The sequence below is a fragment of the Leptinotarsa decemlineata genome, unplaced genomic scaffold, assembly GCF_025532065.1.
Source record: "Leptinotarsa decemlineata unplaced genomic scaffold, Ldec_3_MD MMD2_tig00002159_RagTag_RagTag, whole genome shotgun sequence".
Classification (NCBI taxonomy): Eukaryota; Metazoa; Arthropoda; class Insecta; order Coleoptera; family Chrysomelidae; genus Leptinotarsa; species Leptinotarsa decemlineata.
The window spans coordinates 6,401,816-6,419,993 of NW_027412574.1; the positions used below are offsets into that span (position 1 = coordinate 6,401,816).

Genomic DNA, 18,178 nt, shown 5'->3' on the forward strand with positions numbered 1-18,178 from the left:
TCGTAGTTTTGATCATTCTTTTACTCCTTTTACATCGAGTAATCTGGGTTTCTTAATCTTCAGTTTCTCTTCTTTCAACTACTTATTTGTCTATATCCTAGAAACATGTTCTACTCTCTTGTTGATCTTATTTTCAAAAACTTTTCTCATTATTATTGAACATTCTTTTCACCAGTTTGATAATTTTTATTTTGTCTTCTGTTGGGGTTTACTTCAATAATCTGTCTTTGTATTATGTCTCTGATTTTGTCTATTATTGATTTTAGTTATATTCTTCTTCAGAACCCCGTTTTGATTGCTGACATTTTGTCTTTTTTACAAACTTTTATACAACTTGACTTGTTAGTATGTGAGAGTGGGACAAATCTTGAAACTGAATTTTGGACTAGTTAATCTCGAATGATTTAGCTGTAATTTTACTCACACATTTATATTGAAATGAATGGGTTTGATGAGCAGAATATGAACAGTATACATTCTAAATCCAATAAGGCGGACGCGTCCTAATTGAAGAGTTATACAGGGTGTAACTGAATAAGTGTAAACATTTAAGGAGGTGATTCCTCATCAAAAAAAAGATAGGATCTTTCATATAAAGAAACTTCATTGGAACATCCCTTGTTAAGATACAGCCCCTTAAGTGGGTACATAAAATTTGAATAACAATTTTTTTCACAAGCACTGAAAAAGTTACAATATTGAAATTAAACTGATGTTTCGTACTACCAAAAAGACACTTAGCCAGTAATTTATTTGGTTTACCCCATGGTTGTAAGGGGTGGAAAACGCAACCCCTAAAATTAATTTCCAATGTAACTTTTTGTCTTATTATTTGTTTACCATTTAAAAATTTATTTTCGATAGCCTGTTCATTCTAAACACAAAATGTCTTTTGGGTTTTTTGCCCAAAATAAACCAGTTTGCAGCAAAAAATTATTTTATGAACAACTACAGAGATACATCGTCATAAATGCGAACTGGATTTATTGTTATTTTGTAGTAAGTACCTGCATTAAACGATTAAAGGGTAACAAACAAAACTAATTTATTAATAACAAAGCACACAACATGTAGAAATCATAGTAAATGTTAAATATGTCTACCTTCAGACATTACGCATGCGTCTAGACGTCGGCACATTGAGCCACGTATTCGCTCAAATATTCCTGGAGTCTCTCTGATTACCCTGCACGCATTGATGAGGCCCAATTAAATCATCTCCAATAACTCCGAGCCACATGTTAAAAGAAAATTGTTCTTGATGGTTAGTTTCGACAATAGCGTGAGGGTTTTCATCAGCCCATATATGGTAATTATGAAAATTATTAATCTTGTCTCGATAAAAACTACATTCATCTGTGAATTTTATCGTCTTCAGAAAATCACAATTTCTTCTAATCATTTCCAGCATCCAATTGCAAAATTCAAGACGGTTCGGAAAGTCTCGCGGTAACAGTGCCTGTACTCGTTGCAGATGGTAATGCTATAAGAGTTGTTCCTTTAAAATTCGAAATACCGTCATATGATCAACATTTAGCTGGAAAGCAATCTTTCTAGTACTGGTAGTAGGTTGTTCTTCAATCAAATTAAGTACTGCTTCCTCAAGCTGTGGTGTTCGTACTTCTCGATGGCGACCACAATCCTGCGTTCTTTTGTCGAATGAACCATATTCTCGTAATCGTTGATGAAGTCGAGCAAATATTTTATGTGAAGGATGCTGCCGTTGAGGATACATTTCAGCATATCTTCTAGAAGCTTCTAACCCATTCCCTTGCGACAGACCGTAAACGTAATGCATATCAGCCATTTCCTCATTTATGTATGCCATTTTAATACCAAGTGAATTATTAAAGTAACAAATTAAGAGCAGAACAACAACACACAATTAGTATTAATTCAATTTCGAAAATTCACAAACTGACAGTGTCATACCAATTTAATTGTCACTATCGCTAATAGCGACCTACTAGTTAGATTAGTTTCGTATTTTCGCATTTATGACGATGTATCTCTGTAGTTGTTCCTAAAATAATGTTTTGCTGCAAACTGGTTTATTTTGGGGAAAAAACCCAAGAGATATTTTTTGTTTAGAATGAAACAGGATATCGGAAATACAGTTTTAAATGGAAAACAAATAATAAGACAAAAAGTTACATTGGAAATTAATTTTAGGGGTTGCGTTTTCCACCCCTTACAACCATGGGGTAAACCAAATAAATTACTGGCTAAGTGTCTTTTTGGTAGTACGAAACATCAGTTTAATTTCAATATTGTAACTTTTTCAGTGCTTGTGAAAAAAATTGTTATTCAAATTTTATGTACCCACTTAAGGGGCTGTATCTTAACAAGGGATGTTCCAATGAAGTTTCTTTATATGAAAGATCCTATCTTTTTTTTGATGAGGAATCACCTCCTTAAATGTTTACACTTATTCAGTTACACCCTGTATAACTCTTCAATTAGGACGCGTCCGCCTTATTGGATTTAGAATGTATACTGTTCATATTCTGCTCATCAAACCCATTCATTTCAATATAAATGTGTGAGTAAAATTACAGCTAAATCATTCGAGATTAACTAGTCCAAAATTCAGTTTCAAGATTTGTCCCACTCTCACATACTAACAAGTCAAGTTGTATAAAAGTTTGTAAAAAAGACAAGCATTTGAATGCTTGTGAAAAAAATTGTTATACAAATTTTATGTACCCCTTTAAGGGCTATATCTTAACAAGGGATGCTCCAATGAAATTTCTTTATATGAAAGATCCTATCTTTTTTTCGATGAGGAATCACCTCCTTAAATGTTTTACACTTATTTAGTTACACCCTGTATAACTCAAAACATGCAAAAAAAAAAGAACTCATTACAGTCATGCATGAGCACAAATGGATGGGTTAAGAAATACAAACTGAAAAGCATCAAATAAAATAGTAGCAAAAGAAAGCTCACTATGATAATGTACTGAATGTAATGAAAAAGTTTTGCTCAGCATAGGGAAATAAATATAATAGAAATGAACTTCACCTACCTATATACATATTCTTACAAGGCTGGAGTCACGATTACTAAGAATAAAATCCAGGCTGGTAGGCTATTGTTGTAGGAAACTTGCAGTACCTAAAGTTTTGTCTGCTACTGCGGCAGGCATTTTTAGTGGTGTATGCATTGACTGCGAGGACATAGTATCTCAAAGTCTCAGCAATGACTGACTGGAGGGTCTCGTGTTCACTAGTATTTATAATGGTAGGGGGCGGAGGGTGTGAGATGTCTTGGAAAATGCTCACTCCTGATTGGTTCACACTTGTGCTAGGTTTTTCTAATTGGTCCACGGTGTTGATAGGTATGCTGCTAGAGAGATGTCGGATGGAGTTGTATTCTAGTTCATTTCTAGCCTTCTATTGAGGAATGGATACAACATTTTGCTGACTTGTGTACCTTTTGTTTCTGTTGAGATTGTTGGGATGCTTGTAATATATCAATGACCTCCTTATGAAGTCGTGTGTGGTAAAGCGTTGTAGAAGGGACAGCAGTTTCTTTATATTTTATTCCGTGGTCTGTTTCTGCTAGGACATATTCAGCTCTTGCAGAATAGCAAAGCTTATTTAATTCTTTTAAGTACATAAACTTAGTATGCTTCAATAAAAGTTCATTATTGGAACTATTAATTCATTTGTTTTTCTGGTTCAATTTACTTTTCTGCACCATAGGTGAGGATCGAAGCTACTAATGTTTACTTCTCTCTGTTTGATCTCTTGTTTCTATTTTTAATTTTCTACAAGTTCTAAATAACCATATTTCTGTATTGGTTTCATCAATGAATGATGCCCTCTATACTCTCGAATCTCCAGATAATGTCGGCTCGCCGCACTGAGGCAGAAATTTTGGCTGGACGAATGAAAAAGGTTGTCATTCTTGGTTCATTGCTTCTGCTCAAGGCACATGATTCTCGGACCCAGTGATCACTTACCTCATGGTATGTGGAGTGGCGATTGGTTGATGTATCGGGGCTCGACCAGCTCAACTTTAAAAAAAACTAGGATTAGTAGATGGAATTTAGCTTTTTTAACATCCAAGAAAATAGTTGCAGTGTTAAGACACAGTCGTCATATTATTGTGAATAAAAGATAATTTAAATTGATTTTGCATTTTAGCTGGAACCTGATATATCCCACAGTTGTACTGCAATATTGAAAATGGCAGTTTCCTTAAATGCTCGTCACTTAGCATTTTTCACAGATTCTGGTTACTTGTGGTTAGGCTCAACAGATTTGAGAAGTAAATATTGTGAAATTGACACAGATACCATACATAGACCTAAACAACTAATCTGGTGAGTATGAATGGTCAAGTATTTTTGTGTTATCAATAATTTGAAAAGCATATTACCTTTCTGAAAGTTTTTTGTTACCCCCTGATTCTTGTTATATTTTTGTGCTAAAAATGGTACATTAATAGTTGAGCATCGATAATCCTTAGCATGCACAAGTCTCGACTTTTGAGGGATGTCTTTTGCATCAGAACAACAACTGGTTAATGAAAAAAATCAATTTCATATCTTTTTTAAAAATAAGTATACATGACTTCAGTGATCTATTTTCATTTGTTAACAGTAAATTACGTCTATAGAATTATTGGAAGTGGATTTTAGAGAAAAAAATTGAAAGTTGCAGAAAAAATATGTATACAAAATCCACCCGAAGAAGTTTCTCCATATTTTTATTTATTTATTATTTGTTCAATTACAATGAAGTAAAATGCCCAGATGAGCGTAGAACATGTCAGTGTAATAAATATACAGTTAAAAACATTTAAAAATTGAAATCAATTAAATGTGAGACATTTTAGCAGGTAAAATCTGAAGGGATGGTATCTTTAAAATATTCATCAGTTGAGTAGTATGCTCTATTTAGAAGAAAGTTTTTAAGTTTATTTTTGAGTGTTGTTTTAGAGAGGCTTTTTAGTGCATTTAGAAGTTTGTTATAGATTTTTATTAGAGTATACGGTATATTTTTCTGAATATAAGTAAAATTAGGAATATTAGTAACCAAATCTGCTTTATTTCTTGTTGGGTAGATGTGTGCTTTATCAAAGTCGTTAAAAAGCTTTGGATTGCTTTTAATAAACATTATGCTGTCAAGAATATACTGACTGTATAGGATCAGTACTTTCTTTTCTATGAATAAAGGTTTACAGCTATCAGTTTGTTTGGATTTATAAATAATTCTAAGGCAACGTTTTTGAAGTGAAAAAATTTTTTTAACGTTCACAGATGCACCCCAAAAAATTAAGCCGTATTTAAGTCTTGAGTGGACTTGTGCATAATAGACAGACGTTGACGCTTGAACATTTATTGTTTTAGTGATGACCCTTAGGGCATAGCAATGCCTTGCAACATTTTCTGACAAAGTATCCAGATGAGATTTCCAATCCAGTCTAAAATCTAGCTCAATTCCCAGGAATTTTGAACTTTTACTAGTTGTTATTGTTGATTTACCATCCGAAAAAGTATAATCATTTTCAGCTGACTGTGAGAATTTGATTGCCTTTGTTTGATTAGGGTTCAGCTTTAGGTGATTTTGTGCAAACCAAGCTTCCAGGGTACTTAAAGCATCGAACACATTTCTTTCCAAGTCATCTCCATTTTGTTCTTCAAGGATAACGGTTGTGTCATCAGCAAATTGTATAGTGTTTAAGTTGTTGTCCATTTGTAGTTCATTGGTATAGAGAATGTACAGAAATGGACCTAGAATTGATCCTTGTGGTACCCCTCTAATTATTGTTAGTTCATCAGACCTTATAACCTCATTTGTGATGTGACATTTTTCGACCACGTACTGTTTTCTATTATATAAGTATGATTCTATCAAGTTAGCTGAGGTTCCCCTGATTCCATTTTATTTCTCTATAAAATTTTAATTGAAGGCGCCTGGTATCTTTTAGATACCAGATACCTTCTTGTCATATAAAGTTTTGTCACTATAATGCGGAAGTCTGCCATGATGGACTTCCTTTCCTTAGCTTCTTGTGGGACCCTTTATGGACCATGAAATATATAATCCGACTATGAGTGTACATAATAGATGAACATCAACGAAACGATCCCAACGCTACCCCTCATAACATCGAATCAAGAGCATGATCATGTAAGGATCAAAAGCTGGAAAACTTTTGATCCTGTTGACAAACCTAACAGGCTAAGTAGTGCAGCCAGGAAGTGACTTCAAAAGCAAGATATCTGCCCTGTATCAAACCACAAATTCTGCGTCAGGAAAGAAAAAACTTCTCCTGAGCAGGTTAGCAAAAGCTTCTGCTCCAAATGATGATTCACCTAACCAAGGGCTGAATATAATGTATTATCAGGTGCTCTCATATGGGAAGGTTACTGCATCATAGACGACTGCTATCATTTACATGAAATTCATATCTGGTGTAGTGAGAACACAAGTCAACTCAATGTAGGTGAATGCAAAGAACTGACTTTCTACAGAAAACTTTATCCAATAATTTTCGAATATTCCATAAATAATACGGCTCTTCAAAACGGGGATACGTTTAAAGATTTGACACTCATATAACTCACATTGTATCGTCGGCGTTGAAACTGAGGAAACTTTTCAAATATTAATTCTCTCAAATTTTTTTATGGTACTTCGTAAGAAGTCAGGTAGATTAAGCATCTTTAATTTGGTCTCCATCATATCAAAAATCCTTTCAGCGAACAGAATCTGTTTACTGTAAGTATTTGAAATTCATGTGTTTTCAAGTGCAATTGATTCTATCCAGCTAGGGGCACAGACCAGAATATTTTATTGAACACATTCAACTTAAAAGCCCTAGCAGATAGAAGAAAATACAACCCTACTATGTTTTTAGCTAAACTCTTGAATAACGAAATTGATAGTAGTGACTTGTTAGGACAAATTTAGTTTCTTGCACCTAGATCACAATCCAGGCATATGATTGCTTTCTATAATAGGAATTCTAAGACAAATTTATTGAAAAAGTCGCAGATATTTGTGATGTGTGAGTTGTTCAATAAAGTGTCCGACCTGTGCAATATTCATCATGACAGCAAACAGTTTATTTTAAAAACTATTAAAAATTTTATGTTGATGATTATATATTACACTCTCTAATATGTTTAAAAAAATCTGTTTAAAATCTGTTTTTCCGTTAATCAGCTGTCGCCCCCATACGAACGACAACTCTCAGAAGTTTAGAAACTTGTGCGAGCTAAGGACTAACGAGGTCTTACCTTTTAACGTGTGATTCCTAACACGGTTACAGAATCATCCCAGCTTCAACCAGATAAATTCTCTCGAGAAAAATATCTGGCCGAGGCGAGAATCGAACCCACGGTCTTCCGATCGTGAGTCGGGCGCACTACCACCGCGGCCAATTCCACACAATCATTTGTATTTTCTTTATGTATGGGTTTAAACTGTTGAGAATAAACATATTATTATTATTATTGTCATTGGGTTGAAAATCTGACACTTTGAACAACTGACAATCCCAATATTGACCAGTTAAGTGGAATCTCTTCAGAATGACATTATGGCGTTGACAATATTATAGAAGATGGTCACGACTATGGTTCTAGAACTGCATATTCCTGTCTAGAATCTCTAGATTGCTACAGGTTACCTGACGAGAACTTCTTGCTGATAAAGTTAGTATCCTGCATCCACTAAGGGGCTCCTTGCTGAAATGCCTCACAGAATACCTTTTTCCCAAGCTTCACATTTATGTTGCTCACCTACCTGACGAAAGTAGGTCCAGAATGACCATCGAATAGCTCCTCGATAGATTGAGGAAAATGTACTATTGTCTTTCAACCTTGGATTGAATTGTTCTTCTCTTGCAGAAGCCTAGCGCAGTGACCCTGGTAGAAAGTTTAAATTCAAAACTCTATATTATTATTAGGTATTAATCAAAACAGTGATATAAGTTTGGCCTAAATGGTAAAATTAACCCTATCAAAATTTATACTCGTGATTCTCAAATACTAAAACGTATTCAAAAAGTTAAAAGTTCAATAAATTAGGATTTTACTTCTTGTGCACTACAACTTCAACGCGTTGGCTCTAATCTTATCCCAGATTTAGCCAAAAATTATTCGTCATCTCTACTAGATATTTTCTAATTGAGTATAGATAGAGAATAACTATTGGCGAAAATAACTAAATCTGGATTAAAATTAGTGGCCAAAGCACCTATCATGTTGAATATGTTTGCGGAATCCCCGTGACGTCCTGAGAATTATTGTCACAACAGCTGTAATAGTTACGTCTGTCAAAAAAAAGCTTTTATCAATGTTAAAAATGATTGAAAAGTAGTCGAAAACTTCGCGGCTCTCAGCTCTTGCTATTCTAGTAAATGAAAATGACAGGTCATTTGCATTAGTTGGATTATAATGTTATTCTTCGTCTCAGAAAAAGTGGCCAACGTCATTTTTAAAACCCTGCGAAGTTAAAAAAAATCTGATTGAAGTCTATTTTAGCCTGCTATCGCCCCCATACGAACTACAATTCTCAAATATCGAAACGTGTGGCAAGCTAAGGATTAGCGAGGTCTTACCTTTCAACTTGCGATTCCTAGCATGGGCTCTAGGAGTAATATTCCGGAGAGGTGTATCATGACATGCTAAAGGTTGCCCCTTTTCTCTCATGCAGACCTACGACTTTGTAGCTATGTGTGGCAGGCACCTAACGGAAAAACAACAACTAACCCAGCTAATGCCGCGCAGGGAGTTGAAGCAAAACTACAAAGTCGTAGGTCTGCATGAGAGGAAGAGGGCAACCTTTAGCATGTCATGATGCACCTGTTAGAAATGACCATTAACATTTGTTAATTTTTCAATAATTATTAATATTTCTTTTGTTTTTTTGAACCGTTTGTAGAACTTAATTTGAGTATTTAAATTTTAATCGTTCAATGTTTTTATTCATCCTGTATGTATAAAAACCTCATTTGACAGGAGAAAGTTGTTGAGTAGAAAACGTCAAATTGAAAGAAAGAGATTAATATTGAAATCTTCTTTTGAGATTTGTTTGAATTAGGGACAATCGTAAGTTGAATAATGTTTGTTTGAATTGTTCACTTTCTTATTTGTGTTCTTTTCAGGAATTTGAGTATATATTTTGAGTATATTATATATATATATATATATATATATATATATATATATATATATATATATATATATAATATAATATAATATTATATAATATTATATATATATATATAGAGAGAGAGAGAGAGAGAGAGATATATACATTATACATTATTACGTGTATAAAGGAGCCCTGTTGAATAAAATTATTTTCTAGTAAAACTAGTTACAGTAGTTTATTGATAAGTAATCTGAACACCACCTCTCTGGAATATTAATCATTATTCCGACTCTCACCCCGGAGTATTCTTGTGGAGTTGTTTTCTGGCTGCAGGTGGCGCAGTGAACTTCCCACTGAATCAACTGCAGAGAGATTTTGTGCCTAGCTGGAATTATATTTGTTCTGAAGAGATCATGCCCGGTACTGATGATGGGGGCAATCACTCCGAAACCGGTCTATTGGTTGGTCGAATCGACCAAATTAAATTAATTTCTGCTTTTCATAGTGAGAAATAATTTGCGACAAATCTTCTAAATCGAAGACGTTGCGGGGCATTAGCTTGGTTAGTTGTTGTTTTTTCGATGGGTATTATCCCTAAAATGATGTGAATTTATAATGCAGAATATACTAATGCATAATAAACTTGGATAAGAATAGTCTCATGAAGTTCATATCACAATTGCAAAATTGTGACAATGGGAGTGACTTATTAGTCATTTCATCCAGAAACTCAGTCGAATTATGTGTCTGAAGGACTTCATTATCAGTCAGATTGTTCTTATTGAAATATTCAATTATTGTTTTTTGTGCAGTCAGCAGCAGTTTATTGAAATGACAATATTTTGTCATTTCACTAATAGCGAATTCAACCGATAGAATCATATCCTCCATAGATGATTCAGCTATACCAAATGTTGTGTCATCAGCAAAATTAATGAGATAAAAGCGCCTATCAACATTTATTGGGAGGTCATTGAGAAATAGTGAGAAAAAGCAATGGCCCCAGAATTGAACCTTGCGCTACAAAGTTCAGTTTATATTTGTTATTTTTTAATAGGTGTGGAAATGAAGCAGTAGTCTTGTATTTCGAAAATGACCACACCCTTCTAGTAGTTGGTAAATATGGCCAGAAAATGTCATACTCCTATGATGGCCCTATTTCCTTAATACCAGAAATAGATGGCGTTAGGATAATATCCAACACTCAACACGAAATTCTTCAGAAAGTTCCAGAGGTTGTTCAAAAAATTTTCAGAATTAACAGTACTGATCCGGGAAGTTTTCTCTTAGAAGCTTCAAAACAATTTCAAGTGAGTTAAGTGTGACATATTCTCTTTATTCTTGATTTATTTTATTTTATTCGTAGATGTCGGTTTAATTTTCAGAAAGGCAGCCACAAAGCTAATGAATATATTAGCCTAGTCAAAAACGATTTGCAGACCGCTGTGTTCCAATGTATTGAGGCTGTTGGCTACGAATTTGATACCGAAGTTCAGAAAATGCTCATCAGGGTGAGTGGAAGGATTTTTTTTGCTTACATGATGTAGTGTATATTTTTCAGGCTGCCCAATTTGGAAAATGTTTTATATCTAATATGAGGTCCGATGGTTATGTTAACATGTGTCGATTGCTAAGAGTTTTGAATGCTGTAAGGGATCCAAAAGTTGGAATCCCTTTGACCATCACACAGTATCCTTTTGTAATTTTTTTTCTCAACTATATTACCCTAGTTTAATTATTCATAGAGTAAAGTAAGCGCAAATACTACTTTTAGGAAGATTTTGTATCTGTTTGTTATTTTAACATTGTAATAAAGATTGAACCATATGAAAGGAAGATCTCAGGATTTGCTGAAACGACTTCTTACAAGAAATTACTACTATTTAGCCTTGCAGATTGCAAAATACTTGAAATTGCCTGAGAAGGAAGGAACCAGCTTTATTTTAGTCCATTGGGCAAAGTACAAGGTAATAATTTAAAAAGAATGAGTATTGTCCCAAGAAACAACTAGTGTTTATAAAAGGGGGCATTATAAACTAATAAATGAAAACATTAAAACAAATTTTAGTAAACACAATAAAATATTTTGAACAGCTATAGTGTTGTTCCAATTGAATTCAATATTTTTCTTCTCCAATATTAATTTAGAGGCTGATATCTTCAATTTCTCAATTTTAATCAGTGAAATTATAAACAGGCTCAAAAATAGTGAATTTACAGTGTAAGGAAATGTGTCTGGTTGAAAATCATGAATGTACCTTTGAACATTAACACATTGCATCTTCTTCATTTGTAACTGAAAATATGACCATGTAATATACAATAATACATATTTTGTGCCAAGTGACAGTGGATTTTCAGTGGTAATCTGACAATTGTTTGTAAATGGTTTTTATTTACACTGGCGGAGTTGATAAATTTATCCTTACATAAGTCTCGTCACATTTATTTACCAGAAAACATTTCATTTTATTGTCAATGAAAAGCGTCCTAGTAGTGTGTTTTGATCAAGTATCTACTTCGTTTTTCAATTTTTAAAATTTTATTTCAGAGAAAAAATCCATAATTGTATTTGTAATCAAATTTATAGGTTAGTCAGTCTCAGTTAGAAGAAGAGACAGTGGCCAGAGAAATTGCAGAGAAACTAGGTTATACTTCAGGCATTTCTTATAGTGAGATAGCTAACACTGCGGCTGAGAATGGTAGGAAAAAACTGGCAATCAAGGTAATTCCATTTAAAATTCATTCAATACCTTTGACCTATATCCTTTAAAGAAATTTTGAAGATTTTAGTTAATAATTATTTATAAAACAGTTATTATGTGAAGACTCTGTATTGGTTAGGATGGCCAGCTTTATTATTTTCTATGAAAGAGTAGATTTGTGGTATGCAGATATATATGAAAGAAAAACTGAATTGAAAAAATTTGAATCGACCAGAATTCTAACCTGTTACCCCAGTCCGCTAGACAGGCGCATTAACCAACTACGCTATTAGGACCACCAAGTAGAATGGCCATCGAATCACATCCCTTATTCAGTCTTTCGTGGTGTTAGTGTGAAGAGTATGAAATTTGTTGATTATGTTGAACTTAACAAGTAAACTTCATGCATCCACAGTATAAATTGTAATTTTATTCTAGAATCGCTCACATCTAGGAGCGTCATCAGGGTTTCATAACACGAATCTCATTGCATGAATTGAACCGAATATAAATAGAAGAGGGGCGTTTTATCATCTGTTATGTAAATATGAAAGAGTAGATTTGCAGCACACAGACATAAATGCAAGAAAAACTGAATTGAAAAAATATGATCCGATCGGAATAACAATTTAATCTGTAGATGCATGAATTTGTCTAACAAACAGGCGATTTAGCGCCTATATCGCAAAAGACAAAGGTCTCATAAAGATCTGCTGTCTGGAACCTCACAATGGTTAAAGCCGCTACTGAAATTGCACTTATATAAATTATCAAAGAGTACTCATTGATATGGTGGTACAGCTACTGGATTGAGTCATGACCGGTGCTGAAGTCGTATCTGCGTAAAGTTTGGGTCGGTGTATGACAAAGAAAGTATTTGGAAAAAAGGAATAGAAACTTTTGTTTGCAATTTTACGTATTTGGATGTTTACGACTTGAATAATCTAACAGACTGATAACAGATTTCTACATTTCTACTGCACATCTTGAGGGATGGGCTTCTCACCAGTCATGACTCAGCCCGGCAGCTGTATCTGAATAAAGATATACTCAAATTCTAATATACTTTCAATGCTTTCTCTTCTAGTTTTCATCTGAAAGACACATGCATGTACGATCTCTACACTGTTCTCAAATGTATTTGATTGATATTTTTTTATTTTTCCTTTCTTTGGAATTTTACCATTCTTAGTACCTTATTTGGGTGGTGAAAACTTGAAAGTATGAACCCAAAAATTTTTCAAATATTTATTCTGGAACCGCTAACTCCTATTCTTTTTTTTTCTAAAGTGTTTTAGTTTTTCCCTAATAATGAGAATACTCGTATGTTCAATAGAAAATAATTTTGTTTTCCTTTTTTTAGCTTTTGGATTATGAATCAAAAGCCAGTGACCAAGTGAAATTATTGCTGAATCTCGGTGAAAACACTCAAGCACTGGTTAAAGCAATCGAAAGTGGAGATACTGATTTAATTTATACAGTTATTCTTAAGTTGAGAGAGAAGATGCCGCTGGGAGATTTTAAGGTAAATAACTGTTTTTCTGAAGTTTTTATGAAATTATCAATTGTAACATACTTCCAAAATATTTTTAATCAACGGTATTCCTGTCATTTGAAATAGAAATGAAGAGAAGATAAGAGATTATAGTATATACGAAGTCAATTTGAATGACATAAAAAGTTAATAGATACTAAACGTCGGCAGTTTCTTTGTATGGCATGGGCGGCGAGGCATAATTCTATTCAAAATTTATTTCATTTTTCATATACCTACATGGATTTTTTTTCATTAATAGTAAATAGTAATGCCAAAAAAACCGTTTGTTTTTACATGATAATGAAATATAAACTCAAGATTCATTATCTTTATTTTCAGAGCCTGAATTTGAATTTTGGGTCATAATAATTGAGTCAATGGAAGGTGAAATGTAATGTTCATTCTCTTTTTCTATGACATGCTGGACACATTTCATCCATTCACCACTGTCATTTACTTCATTAATAACCGTTTGTATATTTCCTAGTACGGAATCACTATCTGTCGGAGATTGATTATATTTTTTCAGTTTTTTTTACAGCAGCCCAAATCATCTAGATCGGATTGAATTCACAGTAATAGGGGGGAAGATGTAGAATGGTATGACCACAGGCTTGGCATATCTTATTATTACAGATTCTTTAATTAAGTTTTTTTAATAGCTTCCAACGACACTTTTTTGTAGCCTTTTTTGGAATTTCCATATTTTCACTTTCCATGAATTCAAGAATGTCTTCTTTCTTTGTACTACTAGTGAGAATTTTGACGGGAATGATAAGCAACATGGTCCATAACAGAATTTGGGGAAAGATTTGGCAGCAGTTGTTAAATTAACCACTTTTCAAAAAGACTGGCAGTCATGTCTTCATGGTAGTCAGCAGATGATGGTTTTATATTTTTAGCTGACAATAGAAGAGCATTAGGAACAAAACCCTTATTACTGCCTGCGCGTAGAATGATAACCCATTTACCGCGAGAACAAGGTCTATTAAGAGAGTACTTATTACCGTCATCCACCCAACCATATTTAAAAACATGTGTGTTGTACCAAGTTTCATCAAGGTATACTATCTCTTTTTTTCATTGGCAGCATTTCTTAATTTTTTGTAAATACTGCTGCCATCATGCTACGATGCGAGATGAGTCCCTTATGACCATTCTTTTATTTATTTTTCTGTACTTGAAGCCAGAATTTAGCAGAATATTACGCAGTGTGTCCAAAGATTTGTATTCATGATTGGGATAAGCCCATAACTCGATACGAACCATTTCTAGAGTTGGAATCTAGTTTTCTTTGTAAAACATACGATTCCGCTTTCTGCTAACTTAGGTTTGTTGGAATTGCAAAGGCTGCTTCTCGAAAGCTTGGAACACTGTTCTGAACCAGAAAACTGTACACATCTCAGCAACTTTGAATGCTTTATGAGGCCTCAGATCAGACCTTCTTTGGAGTATCGTTATCATGTATGGAGCTCCGCTCCTAAACATACCCTGAAACTGCTGGATTCCATCCAGAAAAGAGCCATCTGACTGATTGGAGACGTGAACATCGAAGAACGGTTGGAGTGTTCAAGTGACTTGGTACATTTGATTCCACCAAGAGCGGTATATATCAGAAATACGCGACGGACTGTGGCTGCTCATCGTTTTGAGGTTCAACTCAGTACACCTCGAATTCCACTGTTTAAAAACTCTTTCTTTTAAGGAACTCCGTTTATGTGGAATAAACTTCCTGAGAACATTTTTCCAAATGAATATAAACTCCAGCGATTCAAATCCAATGTGAATCGCTACTTTCGCACAGGCACCATTCTTTGAGCGCCTGTTGTTGAGTGTTTGTCGCATTATCAACCTTTTTAAAGCCTTTATTTCTTTTTCGTATTAAAGAATGATCAATGACAACTTCTGTTCTAACAACAGAATAAATTGTAATACGAGCAAGTTTAGTCAACTCACAAATCCTTTATAAAATTTCGTTTTGTGAGGCCCTACGCATTTCATTTTTCAAGCAAGTGTAAATATATAAAATAAGTCTTTGGGTTTGAGGATGCAAGTCTTTATTTAAAAATTCTAACGCCTTATAAATATCTTCAACTGAACCTTCAACATTGTCCATTTAATTATCAGAAACATCACGAAAAGATATCCACAACGCCATCTTGACTGAATAATAACAAGAAAACAATTTAGAAAAACACGACACTAATTTTTTTATTTTATTCATTTATTTATTTATTTATTCAACGGGTAACCCCCAATTTTCATACAATATATTAACCTCAGAAAGTTAACTATTCTAGTATCTACATATCTAATAAATCAACCTACATAGAGAAAATTAAAATAAAATTGTGATAAAAAAAAGGCTTATAAATCTAAACCACGCAGAGTATATCTAAGAGTGCTCTGAGAGATATGAAAAAAATCAATATTGGTTCCATTAGCCCTAATGCAAGCCAACGCAGAATAAACTAATTTTATAAATTCTAACCCAAGCCACAGGGCTGACAATACGTCAGAACATGCAAACAGATGTGTTCACAGTGGACCCTGCATTTTTTTACCATCATGTTTTGCTTCTGTGCACATGCAAGATTTTTTGTTCGACTAGATACGACTGGCATACTCTGAGTTAGAGGTAAGAAATTCATTATTTTTATGTGGGAGGTTTTATATGATATCAACTAGTAAATTTATCAGTCTTTTATTCAGTTGTTCGGATTGGCTTTGTATAGACTATAAACTATGAAATGTAAAAACAATACCAAAATAAGTTATTTACTATAAATGTATGTAATTGTGAAGATTTCATATGTATTTATTATTATTCACTAATTTAATATAATATTTTGATCCTGATATATTTCTAATTTTTCAGATGACTATCAGAAATTATCCAGTAGCTCAGTCTCTATATATAAAATACTGTAAAGAACATAACACACAAGCCTTGAACGAAATTTATATTCAGGAAGATGATTTTTGTGCACAGGCTGAAACATTCCTTCTAGAAAGTTTAGATGATAAGGTAAATCAAAGATTCATTTTCTCGCAATGAGTGAAGGTTGGTGAGTGTCAAGAATGTGCTAGTTTGTCTCTCTGAATGTTTTTAATTCAGTCGACACCGCTTGTAATGGTAAAGGTTTTAATTAATAATAAAAACCCCATTTAATAGTAGAATCATTGATAATTTTTATTTAAATGCCGAAATTTGTTTCAAAGAACTCGGTTGATTGAATAGAACTGGCCGATATTTGATGAAAATCCACATTAAAACAAATTATACAGTTTATTGCATGATTTTCACTATAAAGGGTTTTACAAAAACCGCGACACATGTTTCGCTATACTATAGCTTCCTCAAGCGTAATTTTTTTTTTAATGAATTATCTAATCAATAGCGATACATTATTGCATCAACACTGGAAATAACATGTACTCCTATTCACCTTCAACAAATACATGTAATTTCACATAAATTGAAAATAAGAACTCTTACACTACAGAGTTTTTTTTGAATACCATTTATTTTTAGTTTGACAGGTACTTGTGTCTGTGCATAAAAATAGTTTTTTCATTTTCAGAATAAATCCTTCAATAGTATTAGGAAAAAATTTTACAGTGCTCCAACACCACAATCTTTTCTTTCATAAAATCAAAAATATTTGTAAAAATGATATAGTTATAACAAACTTTAAAAAATTAGTATGGTTATTAGTAACATCTTCTTTTACGATGTTCACGGACACTTGTTTGTATAGAAGTTCTCACAGAAACCTACCAACTCATCTTTCAAATTCCATTCAAATTACTTATAGTAGATTGAAGATGACATCGTTTGTGTTTTTCTTGTTCTGAAAACTAAATTGTGTATTGCTGATAATTTTACGTTTGGTAAGGAAATTAAGATTCTCACTTTCACCAATTTTTCAAATTTGTTTAACAATCGCATGTATTAGTGCAATTGGACGATGATTAGAGGAGTTTTTAGGGACACCTTCTTCATGTAATGGGACCATAACTGAAGGTTTCACTTGTTCGAGAAATATTCCAGAACTGAATTATTGGTTTATCAGGCGTGCGAGTAATTTTTGTGCTCATCAGGTATATTTTCCATAATACTGCAAAAGATTTCATTGATCCTAGTTTGTCAGGAATTCTAGTGAAATCATCAATTGTTACAGAGAGACCGTAAGAGCTTGCCAAATATAAGAAATTACCCAAAAATTAACAGTTTTCTTGGTAACTAATATCAAAATCACCTAGTTACCTTCTGGTCATCATTGAGATTTTTTTTAAAGGTGGCTTCTATATTATTAGGAATATTTTGAAATTTCTTTCGGAACTCGATTAGTGTGTTATAATGAGTAATTTTAAATAATTAAGAAAAACTCCACAAAATTCCGCATTGAACTCGTCACAAATGCTTTAAAGATTTGTAACCTATTTTGTTATTTGGAAAAATTGCAGTACCTCCATGATCTCTCTGAGCCACATAGAAGTAATCAACCAGTCGGTAAACAGTGCCCAGAGACACATAGTTCCAAACCAATTGTCATTTAAGAAATATTCAATTTTTTTCTAATTTATTAGATGCACATTGACTTTTGATTTGAAATATACTCACTGAATCATGACAATTGATCAAGTATGGTAAGCACAGTTCCTTCTATTTGCATTTCTATTTGCATTGTCCCAGATTGTTGATTGCTGTCTTCAAAGATGAAACAATCTCTTCTGAAGTCAAACCCCCTTGTAACATAGGCCTCTTGGCCAGAAGGAGGTTTTGTGGAGTAGTTCTTCTATGAACTCGAAATCG

General features: G+C 33.4%; 1 protein-coding gene across 1 annotated transcript in view; it reads left to right on the top strand.

Moving 5' to 3' along the window:
• Positions 1-18,178, top strand: part of Vps16A (vacuolar protein sorting 16) — a 40,676-nt gene that overhangs the window by 5,016 nt on the left and 17,482 nt on the right. The window contains exons 5-12 of the mRNA XM_074177140.1: positions 4,153-4,331; positions 10,175-10,427; positions 10,503-10,628; positions 10,679-10,806; positions 10,934-11,084; positions 11,708-11,842; positions 13,186-13,347; positions 16,238-16,387. Of these exons, the coding sequence (XP_074033241.1) occupies positions 4,153-4,331; positions 10,175-10,427; positions 10,503-10,628; positions 10,679-10,806; positions 10,934-11,084; positions 11,708-11,842; positions 13,186-13,347; positions 16,238-16,387 (1,284 nt within the window). The remainder of the gene's footprint in view (positions 1-4,152; positions 4,332-10,174; positions 10,428-10,502; positions 10,629-10,678; positions 10,807-10,933; positions 11,085-11,707; positions 11,843-13,185; positions 13,348-16,237; positions 16,388-18,178) is intronic.